This window comes from Apteryx rowi, unplaced genomic scaffold (genome assembly GCF_003343035.1).
Source record: "Apteryx rowi isolate R43461 unplaced genomic scaffold, aptRow1 scaffold_223, whole genome shotgun sequence".
NCBI classification, from domain to species: Eukaryota; Metazoa; Chordata; class Aves; order Apterygiformes; family Apterygidae; genus Apteryx; species Apteryx rowi.
In genome coordinates this window covers 242,176-265,938 of record NW_020448564.1, presented here as the reverse complement: position 1 = coordinate 265,938, position 23,763 = coordinate 242,176, and the positions used below count along the sequence as shown (strand labels likewise).

Below are 23,763 nucleotides of genomic sequence, written 5' to 3'. Positions count from 1 at the left end.
GGGTGTTCACAGTGATAGAAGAGCTAACTTGAAAGGAGAACAAAGCTATTGATAGGCTTGGAGGTCAGGTGCCAGTAACAGAAGAGTCTTCATTGACCTCTTCACTAATTACCAGTTTCCAAAGTTACAAGGGAAGATGTCCTGGAAGATCCTTCAAGAGCTTCCACTAAACATCTCATAACCAAAGTATTGCCAATGAGATGGAAATGCAAAAATTACAAGTCAGATATAGGCCCAAAACTCTTAAGTTTTCCACTGATAATTTTATATTTTTTTATTGTGATCTTCTTCTTCTGCCTATCCCCCAGTGTGTACATATGACAGTGTCATCCACTCTTTCCATACCTTCCCACAATGCATTTCATTCTGCCTGACAACCTATAAAGCAAACTTCTACCCACCCTAACCCCTCTGTAAGTTCCGCCTTTGTCTCCTTTCTGCGTCCCACAACTGTTACACCTGCTCTCCAGCATTTATCAGTTCATATATCCTCAGCTCCCCTCCATTTTGCTTACTCAGGCCCACCCTGCTCCACTAGAGGATCTTTATCCCCTTTTCCCAGGTTTTGAGGGAGAAGGGAAAGCAACTATAGCAGGATCCCGTTTGGCCTTCTAGCCTGGAGGAAACACCCACAGTAAACTCAGCCCCTCTCACCCAGACCAAATGTTGCAGAAATGAAGGAGGTGGGGAAGGCAGGAGGAAAACCCAGGAGCCATCTTCACTGCCCACAGAAGAAGCAGGGAAAAGTCCATCACCCTGAGCCCCTGGGATCTTTCTACTGCCTCCTCCCCCTCCTCCTCCACATTTAAGGATAGTGGCGGTAAAGTGAGAGGGAAAGAGTTCCCTCCCAGCTGCAGGTCTGTTTGCCTGCTCCACTCTAGGAGGCATGCAAGAGAAGCAGACTTGAGGAGAGACTCTTCCCCTCTGTCAAAAATAAAATGTATGAGGGTACTGGAAGTTTAGGCATTTTTGTGAGTCTGCATGCAAAATCCCATTGCTTCTGACCACAAAACCTTGTGACACCAACTCTGTATTATATGAAGTTTATTACTAAGTACTTTCTTCTGGTACTCTAAGCCCTGAAGAAACTTGATTTTTTTTTCAAATAAAACAATTATCTTTAAAGAAACTGCTTCTCTCTACAAAGTTACAGCTACAGCAGCAAAACTACTGATGCTTGCTGCCTCACTACTTGCAGCCAAAAAATAGCACATGGAGAATACAGTCATGTTTAGGGGTTTTGTCCCCACACTGTCATTCAGAAGATCTAGTTTAAGTACTCATCCTGCCACAGATACTTTGGGTGAGTTGCTTAATCTTTGTGCCTCTTTATCTTTTCTGTATAGGAGGATAATAACTCTGTCTTGTTCAGGAGCAGAGTTCATTTGTCACTACAGCATCTAGTATGATGGGAAACCAATTTAATCTTAACATGAGCCGACAGTATTTGTAGAAGTTCTGCAGTGCAGAGCCAGTTTCTTAGTGGTCTGGAACAGGATGAAAAGTGCATAGAACAGGTAGCTATCTGCACAATAAAAAATCAGAATAAAAGGCCTTCTGTCAGCCTGAAATAATTATACACTTACCCATGCAAGCATATGAACCAAAGCATTGTCCAGCGTTTGTTCAAACTCAGTAAGCCAGAAAGTCAACAAGGAAAAGAATCATTTTTCAAAGGCATGTAACATAGAAAAAGGACAAAGGTTCCTGTGTACTTGAAGTACAGGGCAGGCAGTGATCCATGGTAAGAACAGTGACCACAACACAAGCTGCTCCAAACTGGCAAACACAGCTAAATATTAATGACAGCAGCTTTGAATACAGTATCACAATGGATTGCTGTTCAAGTGAAAATACAGGATATTGGACCAGTTGTCTAACGCAAAACATGTTCCATAATCCACATGCGAATAATCATGCAAAGGTGAAAATCCATTAAAAATAAGCTTAAAAATTGRTCTGACTCATTTTGAAAGAGAAAATGCAGACATATGTGTCCGTATGGACAATATCAAGTATTCAACATCAGGACTCATGTTTCCCAAACTGTAAGAGAAAGACTGTTTTAAAAAGTCTAAACTAAAGAAATTTTCATGATTGTTGTACTTTATGCCTAATGCTGCACGGAGCTTCTGCTTTCTAACATTCTTCACAATCTTCCTTCAATCTGAGATTCTTATGTAATCCCCTGAATCCAGGAGCTGGAGCTTAAAAAAGACCAAACAAACAACTATTGTGAACTGCCACAGATATTGGTGTGATTAACCATGAGTATCATTAACATCTGGCTTATCATGTAGAACAGAATGACACATGTGGCACAGTCAAAAGCAGGATAATCTCAGACATCTTCCCAGGCCTAGAATAATAAGAAGAATAATCTCTCTAAGGCAAACCAGAAACATTATCAACATACACAAACAAGGGAAATGTCCATTTTTCAATGCCGTAAGAAATATAGCAGAAAGTGAACTGATAATATTCACAAAGGGAAGTTACTTAAAACTTAAACTGATCTGTATCCTGAGTTATCTGTAACTGAAAAGCCAGCTAACTCATGAATATCCATTGAAGCATGAGATTTAAAGAAAGCTATAAAACTTGAGCATTAGCAGTAGAAAGCTTCTAAAGGATAGCTTAACTCTCAGAAACAAAAACAATCTCAATCTGAAATTCATTGCCTGTTTTTTGCCAGCAAAAGTTGTATTGTTCAAGCTCTAAGACAGTGATTTGTTTGGATATTACACATTTAAATGAACACCATTTGATATTCACTCTGCCCCCAAAGAGTTTCAAAGAGCTAACTGCACAGATTTTTGAGGGATTACAAAGTGATGAAGATTTCTTGGATGAAATTTTAATTTGATCAGAGGCCTTAACGAGTACAATGAAATACTGATTTTTGTTTTACTGACATAGAGACAGTCTTCTAACATTAAACTTTTAAAGGATATCACTGGTCAGGAAAAAAGCTATTTGTATGGGCTGTCAAAGTGCTTTCAACGGTGACTCAGGTATAAGAAAATGATAGTTAAATGTATATACCATGGTGAAATAAGGAACACATCTTCACTGTGAGAGTTATTAAGCCATGGAAGCAGCTGCAAAGACGAATAGGGCATTTTCTACACTGTGCTCAGCTCAAAGCAGATTTATCAAACACAGGTTAGTAGACTTAGACTAAGATCAACAGAGGAAATCTTATGGTTTATGACATATGGGAGATGAGGTTATGTGATCCAAAGGCCTAAACTCTACACACATACAGTGAATCTATAGAGGTTTAAAAGGATGTGTAATACACAGGCAAAATCCAGTTCATATTAAGAGATGAGTATACATTCCTAATGTAAATCAATAAACAGATCATATTTAGCACCACAGGAAAAAAAAAGGTAAGCATAATTCTCTATAAAACTCAAAGAGAAAGGAAAAAATCTGCATCTGAGCCTGCAGGAATGTGATGGGTGTCAGCTGTACCAAAGTCACTTGGACAGAGACATGACAGATGCTATTAGCACCACGTCTGCCAAGTCCAAGCACAACTGCAGCCAGAACGCAGTTAGGAGACACATTAATGATCACACCCTGAGAAAGGGTGCCAGATCCTGTCAACAGGAATGGAAAAAACATAATGTATTAATAATAGGTACATGATTTCACAAAGTGTTAAAAAATCCATGGCCCATGCTGAACGGTGATCTTAGTGTTGTTCCAGGGCAGCAACAGAGCTAAACCGAGGGAATGCATCACATTACAAAGTATGCTGACGCATGCATTTAGTTTCTTAGTGTACCTGTTATGCGCTAACTAGCTCCAAGAGCCTGACCAGACTCTGATGCAGAAGACTGTGAACATAGAAAAGAAAGTGTCTTGCCTTCCCTCTTCACCAGAATGACCTGTGTGAGCTCGTTAAATTTTATTCTGCAGGTAATTGCTGACTAAAATCACAGCAAGTCTTCACTCAGCCTTGCTGGTCAAAGGAGGCATTGCCTATATTAAGGTTTTTTGCTAATGAAGTTATTTAATAAGAAGGGGGTCATGAGACACCTATGTAATTGAGAGCTTTATTAATTGGTATAACAGAAATAGAAATAGGATAGTATTTGTAATGGTTTACTTTTGAAAAAGGAAAGGGCATGTATTTTCCAGCAACTAGGTAATAGATCGATGCAACTTGTACCACACTAATTTGTTAAATTGAAATGTGTGTTGCAACACTGGTAATGAAGATGTTTTAGCATCAGGTGCCCTCATAAGACATGTATGAGGTTACAATGTTTGACACTAAGCATATGTAATGATGCACTAGATGACCCTAATAATGTTAAGTGATGCAAATGTAATGTTTAACCAGTAGAACAAGCTATCTTAATATACTGTGGGATATATAGCCATAAACAGCTTACAAAGAACCTGTAAATTGTATTTTAGAGGCTAAAAGAGCATGCTTGACTGACGAGGTATTTTTCGAAATGCTTTCCCCACAGTAAGATCACTGACAACCATGATTTATCTCATGCCAACCAAGACAAAGATACTCTGACTACACAAGTGATAACAAATCTTTTGCTGACTAGAACATTCTCTAGTGCTCTATTCATTTCAGCAACAGACTACTAACTCACTTCTTGCTCAGTTTCTGCTTTGCAAAAGTACAATAGCCCTCTCATAACTTTCACATGACTGGAGAGACAAACCTGACAGGGAATTAAGAGCTTACTTAGCTCTATCTCCTGCTAGCTACTAACAAATGGAAATAGAGAAGTTCTTTGCATTACACGCCAAGTGACTATCCCTCCAAATTATTCCAAAATTGCTTAGATTATTATACAATCAAAGTTAGTTTAAGAAGTGACATATAAAACAACTGGTAAACGAGTATGAGCACTGAGTAGGCTCTGCCCAGAGAAAAGCATATTAGCACCATCGCATTGCCAAATATTCACAAAGGATCCTGCGAACCATCCAGAGAGAGACTCCAAAGAGAACTATCAATAAAAAGATAGGCATTGAGGTGACATCTGCAGAGGCTAGAGAACAATTTGCAGAAAATGAATCTCTTTTAATGAACTGAGGTTTTACTGTTATCAGTCACCACTAGAGATCATTACTATGAGAAACAATGAGAATCGCTTGTATCTCTTTTCCTGCAGGACATATTTGAGGGAGAATAAACATCTCTCCCTCTTCTCCAGTGTCAGCTTGTTACTGCCAGCACTGGCTGTAACTGAATAAGCTTTATTCCGATAATAGCTAAATTTAGGATATTAGCATCAAGTCTCTGGAGGGGCGAAGATAAGGGAGGAAAGCTTTGTATAACTAAGTAAAGTAATATTGAATAATAGATGTAATTTATGGCAAAGTGAAGCTCTGTGCCTGAGGAGTCAGGCGTGGAGTTAAGTTGGCTTTTTTGGGGCCTCGCTGAGACAGACCAGGAACACCGCTGCTGGCTGTTTTCCTTTCCCCCAGCCTGTAATTACGATTCTCCCTTGTGGGAATTATTTTGATTGCAGGGGTCCCTAGAAGCCCTGGCTCCATTGTGAGTGTAACACAGAGGGCTTGGGGGGGCCACACATACCACGCAAGAAGCAGCGTGACAAGATGGGCAGAGCCACCATTAAGGATGAAGAAAGAGCGGCACCCCCCAGCGAAAGCTGCAAACTGGGTAGCTTCGGCCACCTCTGAGGTGAAATACCCACAACATGGCGCCACAACTCCCTCCTAACGACCACCACCCCCTCTGCGCATGCGCGGCAGACAGGGCGGGGCTGGCGCGGCGCAGCGCCGGAAGTGTGACCGCGCGGGAGCGGAAAGAGCGTAGAGCGCTACCGGAAGTGTGGCGGTGAGTCGGAAGTCGGCACCGGGTGCGCGGCCATGTCCGCCTCGCTGTTGCGGCGGGGCCTGGAGCTGCTGGAGGCGCCGGGTAGCGGCAGCGGGGTGGCGGGGCTGGCCTGCGGCCCCGGGGGKGGGGTGGGCAGGGCAGGGCAGGGGGTTGGTCCGTGCGTGTAGCTTGGGTAACGCCGTCCCTGTTTCCCCTGCAGGCCGCGGAAAGGCGCCGGGGATGCTGCAGCGGGGGCCGGGCGGCCCCCAGGCGGCGGGCGCTGCCAGGCGGAAGAAGGCGGCGCCGGGCTCCGGGAGGAGCAAGGCCACAGTCAAAGGCAAGGTCGTGAAGTCGGCGATAGGTGAGCCCCAGCCCCGCTCTGCTGTGCCCGCAGGGAGGGGGCAATGCAGGTGACTGCGGCTCCAGGGGGGAAGCAGCTGTGTCCCCCCACCCCGTGCCAGGTTGCTTCGCGCTGCCCCTTGCACCCCCCTCCCCCCACGAAGTCCCCTTGTTCCTGTCACTTTCTTCCACTCCCTTCTCCAGGGTCCCCTTGTTCCCCCCACCCTCCCTGCCCTGCTTCTTAAAGGCAGTTTGGTCTGCAGAAGCACTCCAGTCTCCCAACTGGAGTAATCCCTCAGACTCTCGAGGCCCTGTTCATCCTCCTGTGCTTCTCCTGGCGCTGTTGTCTCGGTGCGCAGCTGATGTGTTTTGTCCTACTCTGCTCTGGCCTAGAGGAGTATTGCAAGAAGAAAGCCGTGGATCACTTGAGAAAAAACCTGCAGTACATGACAAATGGACGATTTGTTGCAGACAAAGCTGTTACGCAACAAGTAAGGACATCACTTCTTTGTTTGGGGGTCTGTTTTCACCTGAGGAACACGGGTGAATGGGAAGTATCCCAAGATCTTCTAACTTAGACCCAGCCACAGATAGTCAGGTTCTGTCTGGTGGTGGCCTTGGGAAATGTGCGAGTGCACTAGCAAAACAGCTTACTGAGCTTTAACCTTTGATATGTGGGCCCCTACTATCTTCTGTGATAGTAGTTCAAATTTACTGACAATGCTTGGCTTTTCTTACCTCTCACAGACCCCATTAGGAACAGTCTAAGGCAGTATTGTGAGGTGGCATAAACATACAGAGTTATCCAGGGTGGAGAGTTTGAAGAATTGGTTCATTTTGTAGAGTGTCTCCACACAAAGTCAAATTGCAACAGGTTTTGGGAGGTTTGGGTGACTCTCCATCATGTGTCTCAGGGAACTGAAATAGGTTGAGCGTAGCTTTTGCATAATTGCTGAAACTTAAACTGATATGTCAAAAACACTCTTCATAAATATGAGGTTTTACTTTGTCAGAGTTCTGCATATCTACTTTAATTCAGGGCTCTCTTACTACTTTCCCTGACATTATTTAATGTGGTCAACTCCTTTGTTATCTGTGGATTGTTAGCCTATTTTTCAAACTGAGTGTGCTACTCACGCAGAGAGACTCAGTGGTGTTTCATGGTTTCAGCTGGCAAAGAAGCTTCAGTTCAAGCCTTCTCCTTACTGCTGACTGAGCGGTCCTTCCCTCTAGCTAGAGACTGTTTAGTAAAGAAACTAGATGTGGTGCAGGCTCTTGTGGCAGGAACTTCATAGCATCTTGAATGATGTTTCTCATCAACCTAAGAATTTATCTATGGTCTTCCCCAAGAGATGGTCCCAGGCCTTGATTTGAAGAGAATAGCAGTGACAATGCTAGAATCTTAGTTATTTATTTGTGAGAAATTACCTTTTAATCTATACAAGCAGTTTGGTTTAGGCAAGTTTTTCTCAGGCTGGGGGCTGTAAAAGGTGGTCACGGTGTATTAGAAAATGCTGAAGAAATTCCACCAAGTTTTTGGGTTGTCAGGTTGTCTCATGGAAGAGGAGGTCACAGTTTCAAAAAGATTTAGTTTGAAATCAATGTTTCTGAATCAGTGATGGTTACCAGAGAGTAGTCATCATATTTAGCTCCACATACTGAGTGACATTTGCTGTTGTTCCAATGACCTGCTTTGCTTAACACAGGTAAATGCCTCTCCCTCTTCTTTGGAGGCATTCCAGGATTCAAATAGCATGAGGATTCTGCAGATGGATTTAAGAATCACTATTGTGTGGTCTAGATTAACAATGGCTGCTGTCTTTTTCTTGTCTGAAGGTTCTTACCCAAAACAGAGGCAGGAAGTCCAAAGATCAACCTCCAGAGAAGAAGGCAAAGAAGTCTGAAGGCACTGTCTTCACTGAGGAAGATTTCCGTAAATTTGAGAGAGAATACTTTGGGACAGTGTAAACAATGTGTCAGGGATTCTTGCAGCTCCAGTCGTTCTGCAGCTTAGTGTTCAGAAGATAGGACTGGCCATGTCCTCAACTTGTTTGAGATGGGACATAGGAGATGTGCCTCTTTATCAGCAAGTACTTTAACGTCACACTTGCAGAGACGTCTGCGTCTGTGCAGAACTTGTTACTTSCTAGCTAGAGCCAAGGAGGTTTTCTTGGCTTTGAGATGTGTTGTCTTTATAATTACCCACCTCCAGCTAACGTGGCTCTTGCGTTCTTGGTGTAGAAGAGTGGGCCAAGCCAAGTATAAATCCTGTTCCTCTTCCTCAGGATGCAAGGCTTCTGTTATCTATATTATTTGGCAAGGAGCATTTAAAGTACTGTATCTCAATGGAGGAAGTGTTTTGGACCAGCAGAAATAAATCGTTAGAAGAAAGGGAAGGATGCTTTGAAAGACTGTTTATAAAAGCAGGAGTTAAACCTAAGTAGTCTTGCAGTTTTTGTTCTTATTACACCCTCTGCCAGGCTTCTCTGTCATTGCAAAAAGTTTGTATATGTTGTGTGATTAAATAATGACTTTTGTAGATATTGCCTACCCTTGCTTTTGTGATAGTGATTCATATGACATGCTATGACTGACGAAGGCAAACCGGGTCATCCATCCAATGCAAGAATCGCTGTCTTTAGGATGACTCAGATATGTGATTGGCCTCTCTCTGATTCACATTGACACATCTATTTAATCCTCTCTGACATACTCAGCCCTTCAAAGAGCGCAGGTTGGAACAGAAATGACTCTTCTGTTTTGCCTGCTCATGGTCTGCCTTCTGCAAGGGAAAGTTCTTATGTAGAGGAAGTTGTTCTTCAGATGCTTACACCTGAGCCCATCCAGCCGAGGTCCCAGCCTCACAAGGAGGGCATTGTTGCTAGGCGCTGCTGGCTTTCACAGCCAGGAGGGGTTGTGACCCAGATGTTAGGCTCTCTTGGCATGAAATTGTAAAGTGTACCTCTGTCCTATGTTGCAAGCATCCCTGCCTGGCACACAGCAGCAGGTGAAAACTGGGTTTTTCAGATCCACTGAAGCAGGAGTTGTGATGTTGGGTTGATGGGAAAATTTTTCTACAAGACCGCTGCTAAATCTTCTGTTGCAACAAAGAGATGGCCCAGCAGGTGGGAGTGTTGTTCTAGACGCTGTTCCCCTTGCTGAACTGCAGCAAGTGTACTTTTAGGGAGCTCCTACCAATGCCCTTTCCTGCTCCTTACCTAAGAAAATGGGAACTGTGTTCCCTTGAAATAAAGGGGTATGGAGAAAGACTAATGCCAAGCCTCAGTTAGTTTGACTTATGAGTTACTTGCAAGTAGTTTGGCTGCACTGAGCTGCAGCTGCTAGGATGTAAGCACAGGAAGGAATTCAGTATCCCTTCCCTGCCTTCTGATTATAATTCCTTGTGTCCTCCTAATTCCGTGCCTCCTTGGCTATATTCTTTCTCTCTTGTCTGCATTTATCATTTAATAGGATGTGGTAGTGGATTTTGTGTAATAGGATCAGTTCAACTATCTGCAGCCAAAAGTGGTAAAGAGCAGAATAGTGCAAGGGCCAATTCCTTTATTTTTGAGTTTGTCCCTGCTTCCAAAATAAAGAGAGATGTGTAAAATGGAAGAGAATGACTGCCTGCTTTTCAAAAAGAACAGAGACACTATTGTTTGAAGCACATGTCTTTAAAGCCTCTGCACTCTGTCTGCTGCAATTTGTATAACCTAGTCTAACACATGCAGAGGTGTGTGGAGTTGTCATGAAGTAGGTGAGCAGTGTGAAAAGGCTGGCCATGCCACCACACAACTCTTGAACAGAGAAATTGCTGGAGTGGTGGGGGGGGTTTTGTTGTTGGTTGTTTTTTTTTTTTTTAATCATGCCCTCACCTTCAGTGCTTTGACCCTGGAGGACTTCTGTGTCACTCCTTGCATCTCCTCTACCAGTTCCTCTTGCCCACCCTGCGGTTGTTCAGCTCCTAGGTCCTTCTTCTTGCAGACTGAGGAAAGCAAAAACTTCCTTTGTTCCAGAAAGGAGCACTACAGGTGGTTCACTCTTTTTGTACTCTCTGTTTGCTTGCAAATGTAAGCAAATAGGAAAGCTGATCTTTCAAAGTTAATGAGGAACTTTAAAGAAGGGCCTGGAGCAGTTTTCCCCAAGGGTAATAGCATCCAGATTTGTGCAGTTTTCAGGTTGGATGGGAGCTCTCATTACTGGTTGGAAAGATTATTAGTGCCAACACAAGTAATGAACATACTTCTTGTGACTATATGCCATGAGGCCTTGTATTGTTTGAGAGGGTAAAGGGGTAAAGTTACCTGCTGAACTGGATTTTGCCAGCTGAAATCAAACTTGGTTGTACAGCCAACAGCATCCTCAAATAAATTAAAGTGTATATTGCAGGAGGAAGGAAGAGCAAGCAGAAGTGAAAGAATGGCTCTAGATAAACCAGTATTTTGCAGGGGCCAAGATCTGGCGTTTTTCACCCTCTGTAGTAAAACTGGAGCTCCTTTGAAGGGAGAACAGCTGTGCCACCCACACATTGGGTAGATAAGGGCAGGAGTTGGCACCTGAGGGGGATATCTTCAAGGCAGAGAGGGGAATAGGTGCCAGCTTGTTGTTTGCCTGGTCATGAGCTAAAACCCCAACTGTCTGTATTACAGCTTAGTCTATAGCTGCATTGGGCCAGGGCAGAGCAACAAGTTACTTTCTCCCAAACCCAGGCACTGCTTATTATCTGCAGGAGCCCGTGTGAAGGTGGGCCCCACAGCCTCCTGCCATGTACAGAGTAAGTGGGGCACACCAGGTAGCATGCTGGCACCTTGGGCCCTGCTGGGATACCGGGAGGTGGCTGGCTTAGAGCAGCTTGTGGCTTTTCTCTGTTGCTCACAACCAGACTTCAGCGCCCCACTGGAGGAGGAAGAGGGAAGCAAGGAGAGCGCAGCTTCGATTGCTGCGATAGCTGCTYTTTCCACCTGGCCCTCCAACCTGCCCAGCGCAGGGGCCTGGTTCCCAGGATGGAAGCTCACAGGCTGCAGCCTGCAACTGTCAGACCTGTCAGACTGCATTTCTCTCCCTTGCAGCTGCGAGCTGAGGCACAGAGAGGCTTCCTGCTGCTGCAGGGCGAGGGCCGCGTGCTGGCTGAGCTCTTCGGGCTCCTGGCTCTCTTCCCAGCTCTGCGACACTGGCTGAGTATCCTGCAGCAGAAAATAGAGGTAGCTGAGCTGGGGAAGAGGGAGGGTGCTATCTTACAATACTCCTCATCCACACACAGCAGGAAATAGGAATGGGAGGCAGAGAGCAGCTTTAATATAAATGCAAATAAAAGCTCTGGCGTATTATTAATGTGGTAGAGTCTTTCCAGGGAAACGGTTTAAAGCAGGAAGAGTAGTTCTCTGATGCTTAGAATTGGACTAGCTTATTGTGAATAAGATTTATAAAGCTGGTTAATGGCCTATTGCTCCCTCTGCTATGCAAATGGAAAGCAAACAGAAAATGTGTTCAGACAGCTACAGACTAATRTAACTGAGTGGCTCATGGCCTCTGCTGTACCAGCAGGTCCTGACTGTTTCTTAGTGTAGAAAGAAACAACAGCTAATAACAGCATATATGTGTATCAGGAGTGGGGAGACTGTAAATGTAAACCAATCAAGCATGGTTGCCCAAGACCCCAAAATAACTTCTTTCCTCTAAATGACATAGCAGAAACAAACATGGCTATGAATGAACCAAGACAGACTGTAAAACTTGCTTGAGCAAACAAGACTTAATATGCAGAAAAGGCACTGGATTTTTCTGGAAAACTGTGATTGAGGGGTTCATAAAAACCTTTGGGAATATCAGCCTGCGGTTTCATTTTCAGGACTGACTCCCATTTCAGAGCTGAAGTCTTGCTGGTGATCAGCACAGCATCAAAGCCTACAACACTGAGGGGCTCTTGAATGCTTTAGATGAGGGGCTACTTTTTGTAGCAAGGATGCCCAGCAGCCGTGCCCTGAATAACTCACGATACAATAGTTAAAGCAAATGAGAGTTTCTCATTTTGAGGCAAGGAGAACAATCAATTCAATTGAAAAAATGAGGAATGTAAAACAAGGCAAGTTGCTAATGCCTGCTTACAGCTCGAGCCATGGCACGCCAGCCAAGCACAGCTGAAAGGTTAGTTGGTTTGAGCGGGATTAAAGGTTTGCATGTCTATCTGTAGTTACATTAAATAGGATTAACAGTACCAACCTGTTGGGGGCCAGACAAGTAAGAAGAATGAAGGTTGTTCTGCATCTGTCTGCAGGGTTAGATGCGCCTTTTTCTGAGCGAATTAGCTGTTGGCAGGGCTAACCCAATAATCTAGCCAAGCTGATCTGTCCTGAGCTGCACTGTTTGCATGCCAGCAGTTAATTTATCTCCTAGGCTAACTCATCTTTAATGGGAGGCGAAGACTGGATGTCTCTCTCCGATCGTACATTTGCTGCAGTAGAGATGCAAAGGAGTTATGCTGACGGCAGGCAACACAAAGGAGGGCTTGTATTTCTGAGGGCTCTGTCACTCCATCTGTGGGCAGAACTAGCAGGTTCTCACCCCTATATAAATTAAGCTGACACTTCTCCTGTGCTTAGAATTCACTCCCTGCAATTTTTTTAAAGGGCATGAACGCATAAAAGAGAGGAAAAGAGCAGCTGAAGGAGAAACAAAAAGCAGCTAGCCATTATTTAAGAGGGAACATGTGCCTATGTAATATGGAAATTGGAGCTTGTTAGTAGAGCTAGCTTCATTTGGTGGCTTATGACACTGCACGAGTGCACAGAAAAATAATGCAAATGCAGCATACTTGGGATACTTGAGAAGCTGAAATAGTATTGTCTAGGACAGGGCACCTTACCTTCCTTTGAATTCACAAAGCCTAACTAAACAGCCTGAAGCATTTCAGTGGAAGGTCAGCAAATATGAGCTTTCCTGGCCTAACAAGGGATGCTCATGGTGAAACTCTAAGACTGCCTTTTCACTGGAAATGAAATATAACAGGAACATTTGTGCTGGTCTGCACTGGAAGGCTGTGAATATGTCAGAAGGCTGGAGGAAGAAAGGCTGTTTCCAGAAGCTACTTGAATTGAAAAAAAATCAAGAAGAAATTTTTCAACTGAAGAAAAAATGAGTATGCATGACATGGCAATTGTATTTGACAGTGTATAGGAAGGACAATATGAATACTATTGTATTTGAAGGCCTACGTCTCTGAAAAGGTAAAGAAAGTTGGTGTTGTTCTTATGCAAAACATGTATTTCCCACAAAAAAGGCTTTCTGAATTTGAGAAAGTTTCATTAAGTGGAGAAAATAGTCACTATACATCAATGAGGACTGAGAAATCAAGGGACTTCTCAAAACAGACAGTATATGGTTATGCCAAGGATGGAAGCTGAACCACACTTTAAAAAGGTGAGGCAATACTCAAAAAGGCTATGGGAAACATGGGCAAGACAATGAATATATTTTTTCCAAGAGGCATTTGACTCCTTCCTAGAGATGACATGGTTTTGGGATGGGGTACAGGGGTTGTAAATGGGCTACCACTGTGTGAAATTGTTTCAACCAGAATAACTTGCATTTTTTTTCTACTAGTCCAGCTCAGTGCTGAGGGAGCATTCATCTCCCAAAGGACAGCCTGTCCTTGCTGCTATTTCTGGGCTTTCTGCCAGGGCAAAAGCTATTTGGAAGATTTTATCGTCATCCTTTCTTCACCCTCCAAAGCTGCAGCTGGGGGGTTATTTTTGTAAGTAAGTAAGTGTGCTGCAAAGGTGCATCTGGAGCTCCACAGAGGCAAGAGAAGAAGTTGTCAGTGGTGGTGGTTTCTTCTTTCTGTTTGCCAGAAGAAGTGCGAGCACCTGGATCCCTCTAAACAGGGGACAAAGAGGAAGGTTGTGGTAACAGCAGAAAAAAATCTTATGAGAATGGGGCCGTGTGTCATCAGAGCAGCTCTGTGAGCAGCAAACCACGGGGTGTTTTTTGGCTATATATGGAAATATTTGATTCCTCTTCATCAAGTAGCACAAGAGCAAATAAGCAATCGGCAGCCTGAAGGCCAAACAACCACGCCCCCTTTGAGTCCACTTCACTGCCCTTAATTCAGAGGAAAATCCACTGAGACAGAGATCCTATCAGCCCTGCCAACTTCAAATTCAAAGAGTTTTTACGTACTGTGGATGGGGGGGGGAGTTCTGCTGTTTCCAAACATATGGAAGGACTGGGCTTCTCTGGAGTAGGTAAAGCCTGCGTTTCACACCCTAAAATCTATTCCTGGGCATTGTATCACGCGGTAGGTAAACTGCAAGGATTCAGTTGAAACACACTTGTTCTGAGAGGCCGTGAGAAAAAGACAACCGCTCATTCAGCTTGCGAAATGTAGAATTAGTCACCAGGTAAGATGCTATCAGCTGCGGAGCCTCTCTCTAACAGACCAGGGTTTTAATGTCTTCTCCATGCTCCTTGCCTCCTGTGGCACACAAGGCAGGCTGCAAAGCCGCGGAGCAAAATGGCATGATGCCGAGCGTGCCTAACACAAGACTGAAGGAAAGGCTAATAAACGCAGAGGAAGATTCAGCCCACATTTTCAGCCAGTGTAAAATCTTAACTATGTTACTAAGAATGGAAACAAAGCGTTATTTCAACAGGTACTAGCAATGGATAAGGATGCCATATTGGCTGCCTCTGAAAAGCTGTGAAAAATACAGAAACCAACTGGAGTTTCCAGAGCTCTTTAAGGGCAGATTTCTCTCCTGAGCAGGAGAGACACACATACACACGGCAGAGCGGGAGAGCTTTTCTTTGTAAAGGATCATGGATGCATCATGCATTTCCTGTCTCCTTTTCTAGCTCAGTCTTCCTTCCCTGGAGTGATTTTAATTTGGTAAATTGGGGCTATGTACTCTCTGGAGAGCTGAGACATTAGAAGCATCTATTTCCTTGCCAGCACAGAAACTGCCTCCTCTGCCTGCAGAGCATTAACTCAAAAGAAAAGCTGAATTAGCCAGGGTTGTGTTAGAGATGGTCCTGCCCTGGCTGGGGTTGGAGGGGGGGTGGGAGAGGTAAATTTGCTGACAGCCTTCCTGGACTTTGGGTGAGTTGAGTAAAGGTTATGGAAAATGCCTGCAGCCCCCCTCACCCTGCACTGCTGCCAGGTTTAAGCAGTAGCTGCAAAGGCTCTAGGGGAAGCAGAGATGGTTGCTCTGTGGTTGAAAAGGGGGACCAGAATTTGGGGAGGAGAGGCGTTTGCCCTGCACAGAGAAGCCACTTGCTCATACAAGTTCCCATGTTTTCTGTGGCTCAGCTGAGACCAAGCACATTAAGGGTCGCTCCAGGTACAGATTTAACCCACCAAGGACAGGGTTATCTGGCTAACTGGGCTTTTCTGCTTCTAATTATTCCCATCCCCAGGCTTGTAGGTCCAGCTGACCTAAAGGAAAACCTGTTAGGGTACCCCCCCCACACACACCTCAAAACAGAACAGTCCCTCATTGCTGCATGTGGTCACCAGCAAGAGCTAGAGAACAAAGCAGCTGTTAAAGCAGGACCATGATTTGCCTGCCAGTTTGCAGTGTTTCCCATTCATACAGTGCATAGCGGTTAGAGCACTTGCCCTGGAGCTAAGAGACTGGGGAGGATGCTCCCATGAGGATGAGGAGTCCAGGCTGCGACTCCTCAAACAGGGAACTAACCACTTGTGAAAGCCAAAGTGGGGGTCTTAGTTATGCACCCCAATTTTCCTGCAGCATGAGCCCTAACTGATGCAAGGCTGAGATCTTTGGTAACATTCAGCAAGAAATTAAAGAAAGAAAGAAAAACAAGCATCTCTCCCTCAGGAAGGGGGGGGAGGGGGAATGAAAGGGAAATCCTCTGCMCAGGCACTAGAAAGAAAATGGTGTGGTGTGAGATCAAGTCAGGGAATCTTTTTGCTGTAATTTAAATAGCATCCAGGTTACCCAAGCAGCAGCTGTAAGTGTAGACAGGTCACTACTGAAGGCCTGGTCCATTCAGTCCCCCTGCCAGCAAGCAGCTGCCTGCTGCCTACAGTTACCTACTTCATCTGCTTCCTAAAAGAGCCTACACACAGCAGGCCCCAGAGTGTAATGCTGTTATCCCTGTGTCACACATCAGCTAATGGATTGGGAAATGAAAAGGGGTGGAGGATTGCCATCTTAGCTTGAGGACATAAGGAGTACAACTGTCAGAAACAAGAAACCCAAGAGGCCGCAATAGGACCAACGATTTTCTGTTTTAACTAACATTAGGCACCCTCTCCCCCCACTCCCAAGGCCTGGCTGGAGCCCAGCACTGGCAAAGGCCAGTCCTGTAGCTGCTGTACTGCATGTATGAACACCAGCCAGGCTGAGACGTGCAGGTGCCTAAGCCTGGGGAGATTACTGGGTCATGTCAGTGCAAGTGAGGAGTATTAACTGCCTGGGAAAGTATGTGCACATCCACATGCCAGAACTTATCTCGCAGGCCAAGCACGGATTAAGGAGTCTGCTAATGTTACTAAATCTGGGTGTCAGTAGCCAAAAAAAACCACACACGCAAAATGATTAAAAGTGGCAAATTCTGAAGTTAAGCAGGAGTCAATCTTCAGGAGTCTTAGAGCTAAGGAAGGAGACTTTACTGAATTTAAGAACTTGACAAAACTAGAACCAACCACAGAGGATTTCATACCATTGAGCGGCTAGACTATGAACTTGCCCACTAAGTACATGATTAATGTCTACAGGTAGAAACCATCCAAGTACACATGCTCCTGTCACCTTTGTATCCAATTTCTCTTTGAGGTGTAATAAAAACCATCACAGCACATTCTCCCTGTTGAGTCTTACACTTCCAACATTCTCCAGAATCAGAGAATTAACTTGCTTGCGCAGCCCCAGATGAGAAGCTCTAACTCTACAAGCCAGGCCGCAGCTTGCTATCAGCAAACTCCACCCATATCCCGTACACACATGTGCTGCTTTACCACACCCACATTTTCCTCACAAGCTACACTGCATCAAGCCTAGTTAAAATAACTTTATAAACAAATGTCTTTCCTCAGTAGTAGAAAGTCAAAATTAGGTTTACATCTCAAATTTTGACATTCATTGCCTACATTTGAAGGGTTTGGGTTTTTTTTAACACTTGGGTGCAAAAATGTATCCCACTGTTCAAGTGTGTTGAAGTAACATTTACTTTACCTAACATACTGTAACCTAAGTACAGCACCTATTGCAGCATTTAGTTTAACCAACCCAAATCCTGCTAGTTTGGGCCTGAAAACAGGTCTGCTGCTTAAGCAGATCAGCTTTTCAGCTTGTTGTGGAGACATGCAGGAAGAGAAACCACACATATCAATTCAACATTGCCTTTCACAGCTCTTTCAATTTCTTCCAAGACACACTATGCAAATTTTCCTTGTGGCTTGTACCTAGAAAGGTGGTTCAAAGCCCTACTCAAATCCAGTAAAATTCAACCAAGTCCCTTGTGACTTCTTCAAAAACTGGTCTTTCCAMAAGTCAGTGTATTTAAGCAAAACAAGTTCATATGGATCCCCTACAAGCTAAGTTGAATTCTTCAAATACCTTTGTGATTATGCCTTTGCTGGTCAACAGCTAGGGGCACCTCAGTAGGATTTCCCACTCAGTTGTTTAGAATGTATTTCAAATACTACTCCACCATATGTAAAGCTGCAATAGGCGACAAACCACCTGAGTCACTGAATGAAATTAACAGATTAAAGGCAAAGAACCTGTAGTGCACTTTTAATTCTGACCAGCACAGAAGCAAYGCCCCAAGACTGTGTTGCCCCTACAGCACTTGCACTGCATCCATTTACCAGTGGAAGTTTTGTACATTTAGTTGTGTATTACTTAAGTCTACTCCAATGCCATTAGTAGCAAACTTCAGGAATATGGCATTTTTATTTAGATGTAGGTAATGTGGTAATTATAGATGTATTAAAGGCACCCAGTTATCTCACACAGAATTTCAGGTTTACTATAAAATAATTTATTAGGCAGTAATACACAGCTTTAGCACCAAGCTTATATACATGCACATAAAAACTACTGACTACCCTACTCAGGGACTCTAGCTCTTTTGCCCTTGGCCTTGCGGACCTCTTCAATCAGATCTTTTAAGTACTGAATTTCCTTACTTAGGGAATCTGCTTTCTCCTTCAGGGCCTGATTCTTCTGCTCCAACTCTCTGCACTCCCCAGACAGCGCTTCCTGTTCTGCCCTCTTCTTCTGCCGGTAACGTGTGGCAGCTGTCTTATTTTGCTCCATCTTTTTCAACTTCTTATCTATTTTCTTTTCTCCTTTCACCTTTGCTGACACTACCTCCTCTGCAGAATGATCATACGGTTTGGACCGCACAGAGCCAGAACTGGCATCTGTAGGGAACTGATTGTCATTGGGGGATCCAACTGAAGTGTTAGGACTATGCTGGGGTGTTCCCAGGTAAGAGTCTGGGCTCATACATATTCCACTATCATCAGAATGGTTCTCCTCCTCTTTCTCAGACTTGGTGATCACTACCACAAAGGTGGGGCCTTCTTGTTTTCTTTCTCCTTCCAGAACATCCACCTCACTACCTAGTTCTAAACTAAATGAATGGTCTGGAGTGGAAGTCAGAGACCCTGGGGAGAAGGGAAAAGACCAAAGGGAAGTCAGTGGGGCCATTTGATCTGCTCCAATTGGAGATTCAGGGAGATTGGTGATTAGGTCAGGTATCAATGGAGGTTCTTTGTTGTGAAATTCCTGGGTGGTAGGGTTAAATAGGAGATCACACGTGTCTTCCAACGTGGCCATCAGTTCGTCTGGTGAGACGGTGGCTTCCAGATCTTCCATACCTAACAGGGCATCAAAATCAAATTCCTTCAGATCCATCTTCTCCACCATCCACTCCATGCCAGAGAAGGCATCCTCTGCACAAGAACAGAACAAGTTACCATTTCATTAAGTCAGCCACAAATGCAGTTCAAGCTTCTGGAAATAATCTAGAATGCAAGTCATCTGTAACACCTTCCCCAGTTCTTATATTGGTATGAAAAATTCAACTATCAGAAAAATTCTACTACTGTTAGCTACAAGAGACTGCAGGGGACAATGTAAGCAATCCAACTGTTTTGACATTCCATCCCTCCTACTCCTCTAAAGACTGTAGGGATAAAAAAATTCAGGGCCCTTTGAAACATTCAACCATGCAGTTTCTCATGGCCTCTTCCAGCAAGTACTACAACAATTGGCAAGGTATGAAAAAGGCGAGAAGTGTCACTTTACCACACAGTTTTGTTTCTTGTTGTATTATACAGACACTTTCCAGACAACACTACAGGCATGCATGCATGCAAGGTTGTCTTCTACACATTTATGAAAACCTAGCAATTTAACTTTCAACGGCAACATTACTAAACACATATTACGTGCAATTATCAAACAGATGTACCTTACAAACAGAATACCTTACCCTGGCTGCTATCTATGGTGTTGCCTAAACTGTCCACAGCAAGCCAATTGGAGGAGACTGCCTTAGCCTTGTCGCTGGAGAACCCATGCGAACCGAGGGGCTCGGCCACCTCCAGGTAGTCATCTAGGAGTCCCAGACTTTCCTCAGCCACCGAACACGGCTGGCTGAAGGGGGATAATGAATCCCCCAACAGGATCTCGTTGTTCAAGAGGCTCATCTTGGTCAATTTTTAGTGCTTTGATGTCGAAGGATGTAGACAAGTAGAGGGTGTTTACGTTGATTACAGCAATGCTGCTGTGCGTTGCCTTGAAAAACCTGCAAAGATGACATTTGAAGTCCATCAGTGACAAGTATGATTTTTAAAGTTAATTCAAGTCAGTCCTTCCTCTAATGGGATACAACTTTTTAAAAAGAAGTGACACAATGAAATATTGCAAGGTACTATAGCCTTGCATGACTTCTCCATTTTTAAAATTACCCTTTGCCCATAACATACCATTTTTGCATCCGAGTTCCTTAAAGGCTTTTCGGTTTGTCAGAGCTCCCGCTAAACAGCAGAGCAGCCGTAATAACCCCGAGGCCTTCCTGGGTGTGAAACCCCACCGGGAGGCCACTCAGCTTCCTATGACCATACATGGGCATGGCGTCTGCCGGCAGAGCCCCACCCACCCGCTGCCCTGACGCAAGCCTACGCCAGCAGCGGCAGCCATTTCATGATCTTGCTGCGTGCATCTCCCTACTCCAGACACAGGCCGCCATTTTATATCCTGCCACGTTTCCACTGAGGCTTATCGACGAGCACCTGGTATCTTGCAGATGACCGCCAAGAATTTGTAAGGGCAGAGCAGACCTCCATATTGGGGGTGCAATACTAAACGAGATAGCACTACAATGCCCTGTAAGGGCTAGGGAAGTCTCTGAAACAAGCTGACTTACAAAATGGAAAGTTGAGCGACAAGGTGAATCGATTGTCACACACCACCTTTGGTGGAGTATCCAGAGCRTATGAAAGCCCTCCGGACATTCAGGGCACATTTAAGACTACGGTATTAAAGGATTACAATACTGCTGCCACCTTACAAACCGTCTCTACTAATCTACTCAGGACAAAACACAATATGGTATTTATACTCTTACAATTCTGATGCCTCCAATGCCCTATTTCCCCCATAACTACAAAAGCATTTCCCTATACTAGATAACAAAAAACCTCCCCAAGGAATGACAAAATCCCACGGGAAAAACACAACCCCACCACTTTTGAAAACAGAATTTTCCTGAATTAGAGATAAACATAGGAATATCCCATTATTTTAAAATGTTATTTCCTTCAACTCCACCCCACGACAGGCTGAGCCCACAGACGGAAAAAGGCATTCATCAACAGTTAGGCCTGTACTAYAGGAAGATGCCCCCCCTCACATCCCTCATAACCCGGGAACCTTTTCCCCAATAAATACCATTCATCACCAGAGGTTACAAACCTATCCTTCTCCAAGGAAAACAGTTGAAGGTGAAAACAGGGAGGATGGACAAAACAGAGGGCAGAGAGACCGCCGTCCCTCCCACACGATACTTACGCCATGGTTGCAGGTGCCGGGGATGTGCCGAGGCCGCCGCCGCTGCTGCTGCGCCTGCTGCACTGGCCGATGCCGCCACTGGCCCTGCCGCCCTTAAAGAGCCATGGCGGCCAGGGGAGGGGAGGCTGCTCCGGTCCGCGCCGCGCGGGGAGGTGCTGCGGCGGCGACCACTATTACTACCCTTAAACTCAGCTATAGACAGACAATGAAGTGGCACCGCCCGCGCCCCGCCTTTATATATCACCACCGCCGACCAAAACAAGATCCGGTAGTGAGGTGTCCTTCCGCCAACCGTCATCTGCCTCTCACCAGCACCCGGCAGCGTGCAACCTGTCTTTCTTGGCTTCTCTCCTTCCGACCAGCTACGCTTTAATCGCAGGAGCCACCAGCAGGAACTACCACCCCAGCCCTCTCGGCCACAGGGCAGCCGGCGGAGGGACTATATGATGCGCGTTAATCGCCTCCCGTCTCTGCGCTAAGCGCGGTCGCGTCACGTGACGGAGCAGTTGAGGACGCTCCCACTCCCCAAGGGGAGTGGGGGGGGGCGCTCTTAACGGCCAACAAAGGGCTCTGGGACAGGAGACATCACGCAGATCGCCACGTGGGAACCAGGGCGCTGATTGGCTGGAAGCGAGTTATTCACGTGCACGGTGAGCTGCCATTGGCTAGGACCTGAAAGAGGCCAGATGTCTGAGGGGAAGGGGGGAGGGGGGACGAGAAGGAGCACCTGGCCTAGGAAATGGCGCCGTGCGGGGGGTGGGGGCGTTGCTTGCGCAATCCGCAGCCTGTGCCCCTCACCGCCGCTCCGGGTCTTCCCTTCCCTGTCCCTCCTGAGGCAGTGCTTCCCCCCTTCATTTCCAGCAGCCCCTGTGGTCCCCTGCCCAAAGCCCTGCTGAGGTCAGGCTGGAGCTAACGGCTGGTGCACAGGCTGAGGCGCTAGCACGGACTCGCTCCCTTTAAGTAACCAGGCAGTGGGCCACCATGGGCTCCTGCTCCTTCTGATAACGTGTCAGCCCAGGGCATCTTGGCCTTCCCTCCATGCTTGTCGAACAAATGCAGCCCTTAGATTATGGCTTTTTTGGGCCACGGACTGCACGTCTGTATCTGTGTACCACATGCAGCATAATAACACGTGCATGTTTGCACGCTGGTCTTGCTGCAGCTCTGGTGCAGTGTTGACCTGGAGTGGTTCACACAGAGTTGCCTTGGAGATCCACACTGCTTAGCACCCAAGAGCATGAGTCTAATTAGTGCCTTGAGCCTATGCAAAAGCTAAAAATGAATTTGGTTATTTCCCAGTTGAGGAAAGGGAACTTCCTCTCCTGTACAGTTTCACATTGACACAGTTGCTTCTCTGTACAGACATTACTCAGACTAATGTGAACATGAGTGGATCACCTACATAGCCTAACAGCTGTACAAGGCAGCATCACCTTGGAAAGTTTCTGAAGTGCGGTTTCACATTATGCTTTATCTCATCTAAATCAACTTGATGCTCTGAAAGAAGGCAGCCCTGCTCCTTTCCCCGCACCCAATTCCCAGCTATACAATCCCACCAATTTATCTGGGGCCTTGGTGAGCCAGCTAGCTAACCCAGCAGGAAAACTGATGGAGGTCAGTCGTTTTCTGCTGGTTTAGGTCCCCTAATTTTCACTTGGGTCAGACAAATATCAGCTCAAGTGAGCTGGAGTGGGATGGTCCCCTTACAGTGGCAGTGCGCCATTAGGTCACCCTCAGACCATAGCAACAGCACGGATTTTTACCTGCACCCTTTCTCACTGGGTCAGAGCTATCCAGCTTCAAATGGTTGTTTTTTCCCCATTGCCAACCCTGCAGCACAGCATCAGCTCTGGGAGCTGAGGTGGATTCTGTCTTGTTCAAACATCATCATTGTGTAGGTCAAATTGCCCTCAGCTACTTCTGCCAAAATCTCCATTGTTTCCCAGTTAGGGCCTCAGTAGTACTTGTGTAAAGCCATGGCCTTCACTTAGTTTACACACGTGCAAGTGCCTGGAACTTATCATTTGACTGATAATTTGCAAGGACAGGCATGACCCTGTTTCTACTTTTAGCAGTCCGATGCTGCCACCATCACCAGAAATCAGAATATGTCACTCTGCATCTGTAATCTGAATGCAATCGCTGAATAAAAAAAGTATTTTTTCCTCCATGTTGTTTTTTTTTTTTTCTAGAAGCAAGCACAGATTTTGGAATGACTCATTAAAATGGAGGAGGTGGAGAAAAGTGCCCTCCAACGCCAGAAAACACCACAATAGCAATTCAGTGATCTAAGAGGACTGTTCTGATAAATGCTCCAAGTAGTAGGCAGATCTTGCTTCAATGCAAAATTTAGGGGATGCAGCAGCTTTCAAAGAAGCCAAGTGGGTGATTGGCTGGGTGGATGGGTGGACAGCATCCTGATGCCCTGACTGGCTAAGGGGAAGCTCCCACATCCCCCACCTTGCCTGCCTGCCCCTCCTTTAAGTGAGAAGAAAAGCATGATTGTAAAACTGTAATCATAGCTAAATAAATGGAAACACTATGCACACCCTA

General features: G+C 45.3%; 2 protein-coding genes and 1 long non-coding RNA gene across 5 annotated transcripts; 2 read left to right on the top strand and 1 right to left on the bottom strand.

The window, feature by feature from the left end:
- Positions 1-5,847: 5,847 nt before the first annotated feature.
- Positions 5,848-11,494, top strand: RPS19BP1 (ribosomal protein S19 binding protein 1). 2 transcript variants are annotated; one of them, XM_026064993.1, is made up of 4 exons: positions 5,848-5,926; positions 6,045-6,185; positions 6,557-6,654; positions 11,233-11,494. In XM_026064993.1, exons 1-4 carry the CDS (start codon positions 5,878-5,880, stop codon positions 11,431-11,433), a joined length of 489 nt encoding a protein of 162 aa, XP_025920778.1. In that variant the 5' UTR covers positions 5,848-5,877; the 3' UTR covers positions 11,434-11,494. The 2 variants fall into 2 exon arrangements, with proteins under 2 accessions (XP_025920778.1, XP_025920779.1); XM_026064994.1 differs by lacking the exon at positions 11,233-11,494 and adding an exon at positions 8,000-8,704.
- A 6,652-nt stretch (positions 11,495-18,146) lies between these two features.
- ATF4 (activating transcription factor 4) lies at positions 18,147-21,407 on the bottom strand. 2 transcript variants are annotated; one of them, XM_026064991.1, is made up of 3 exons: positions 21,211-21,407; positions 19,631-19,945; positions 18,147-19,088 (listed from the first exon to the last, which is right to left on the bottom strand). In XM_026064991.1, the coding sequence occupies exons 2-3, from the start codon at positions 19,845-19,847 to the stop codon at positions 18,238-18,240; spliced, it is 1,068 nt and encodes a 355-aa protein (XP_025920776.1). In that variant the 5' UTR covers positions 19,848-19,945; positions 21,211-21,407; the 3' UTR covers positions 18,147-18,237. The 2 variants fall into 2 exon arrangements, with proteins under 2 accessions (XP_025920776.1, XP_025920777.1); XM_026064992.1 differs by lacking the exon at positions 21,211-21,407 and adding an exon at positions 20,127-20,234.
- A 153-nt stretch (positions 21,408-21,560) lies between these two features.
- LOC112965722 lies at positions 21,561-23,763 on the top strand. Its single transcript, XR_003253369.1, has 2 exons — positions 21,561-21,860; positions 23,403-23,763. It is a non-coding gene; the product is annotated as an uncharacterized LOC112965722 (long non-coding RNA).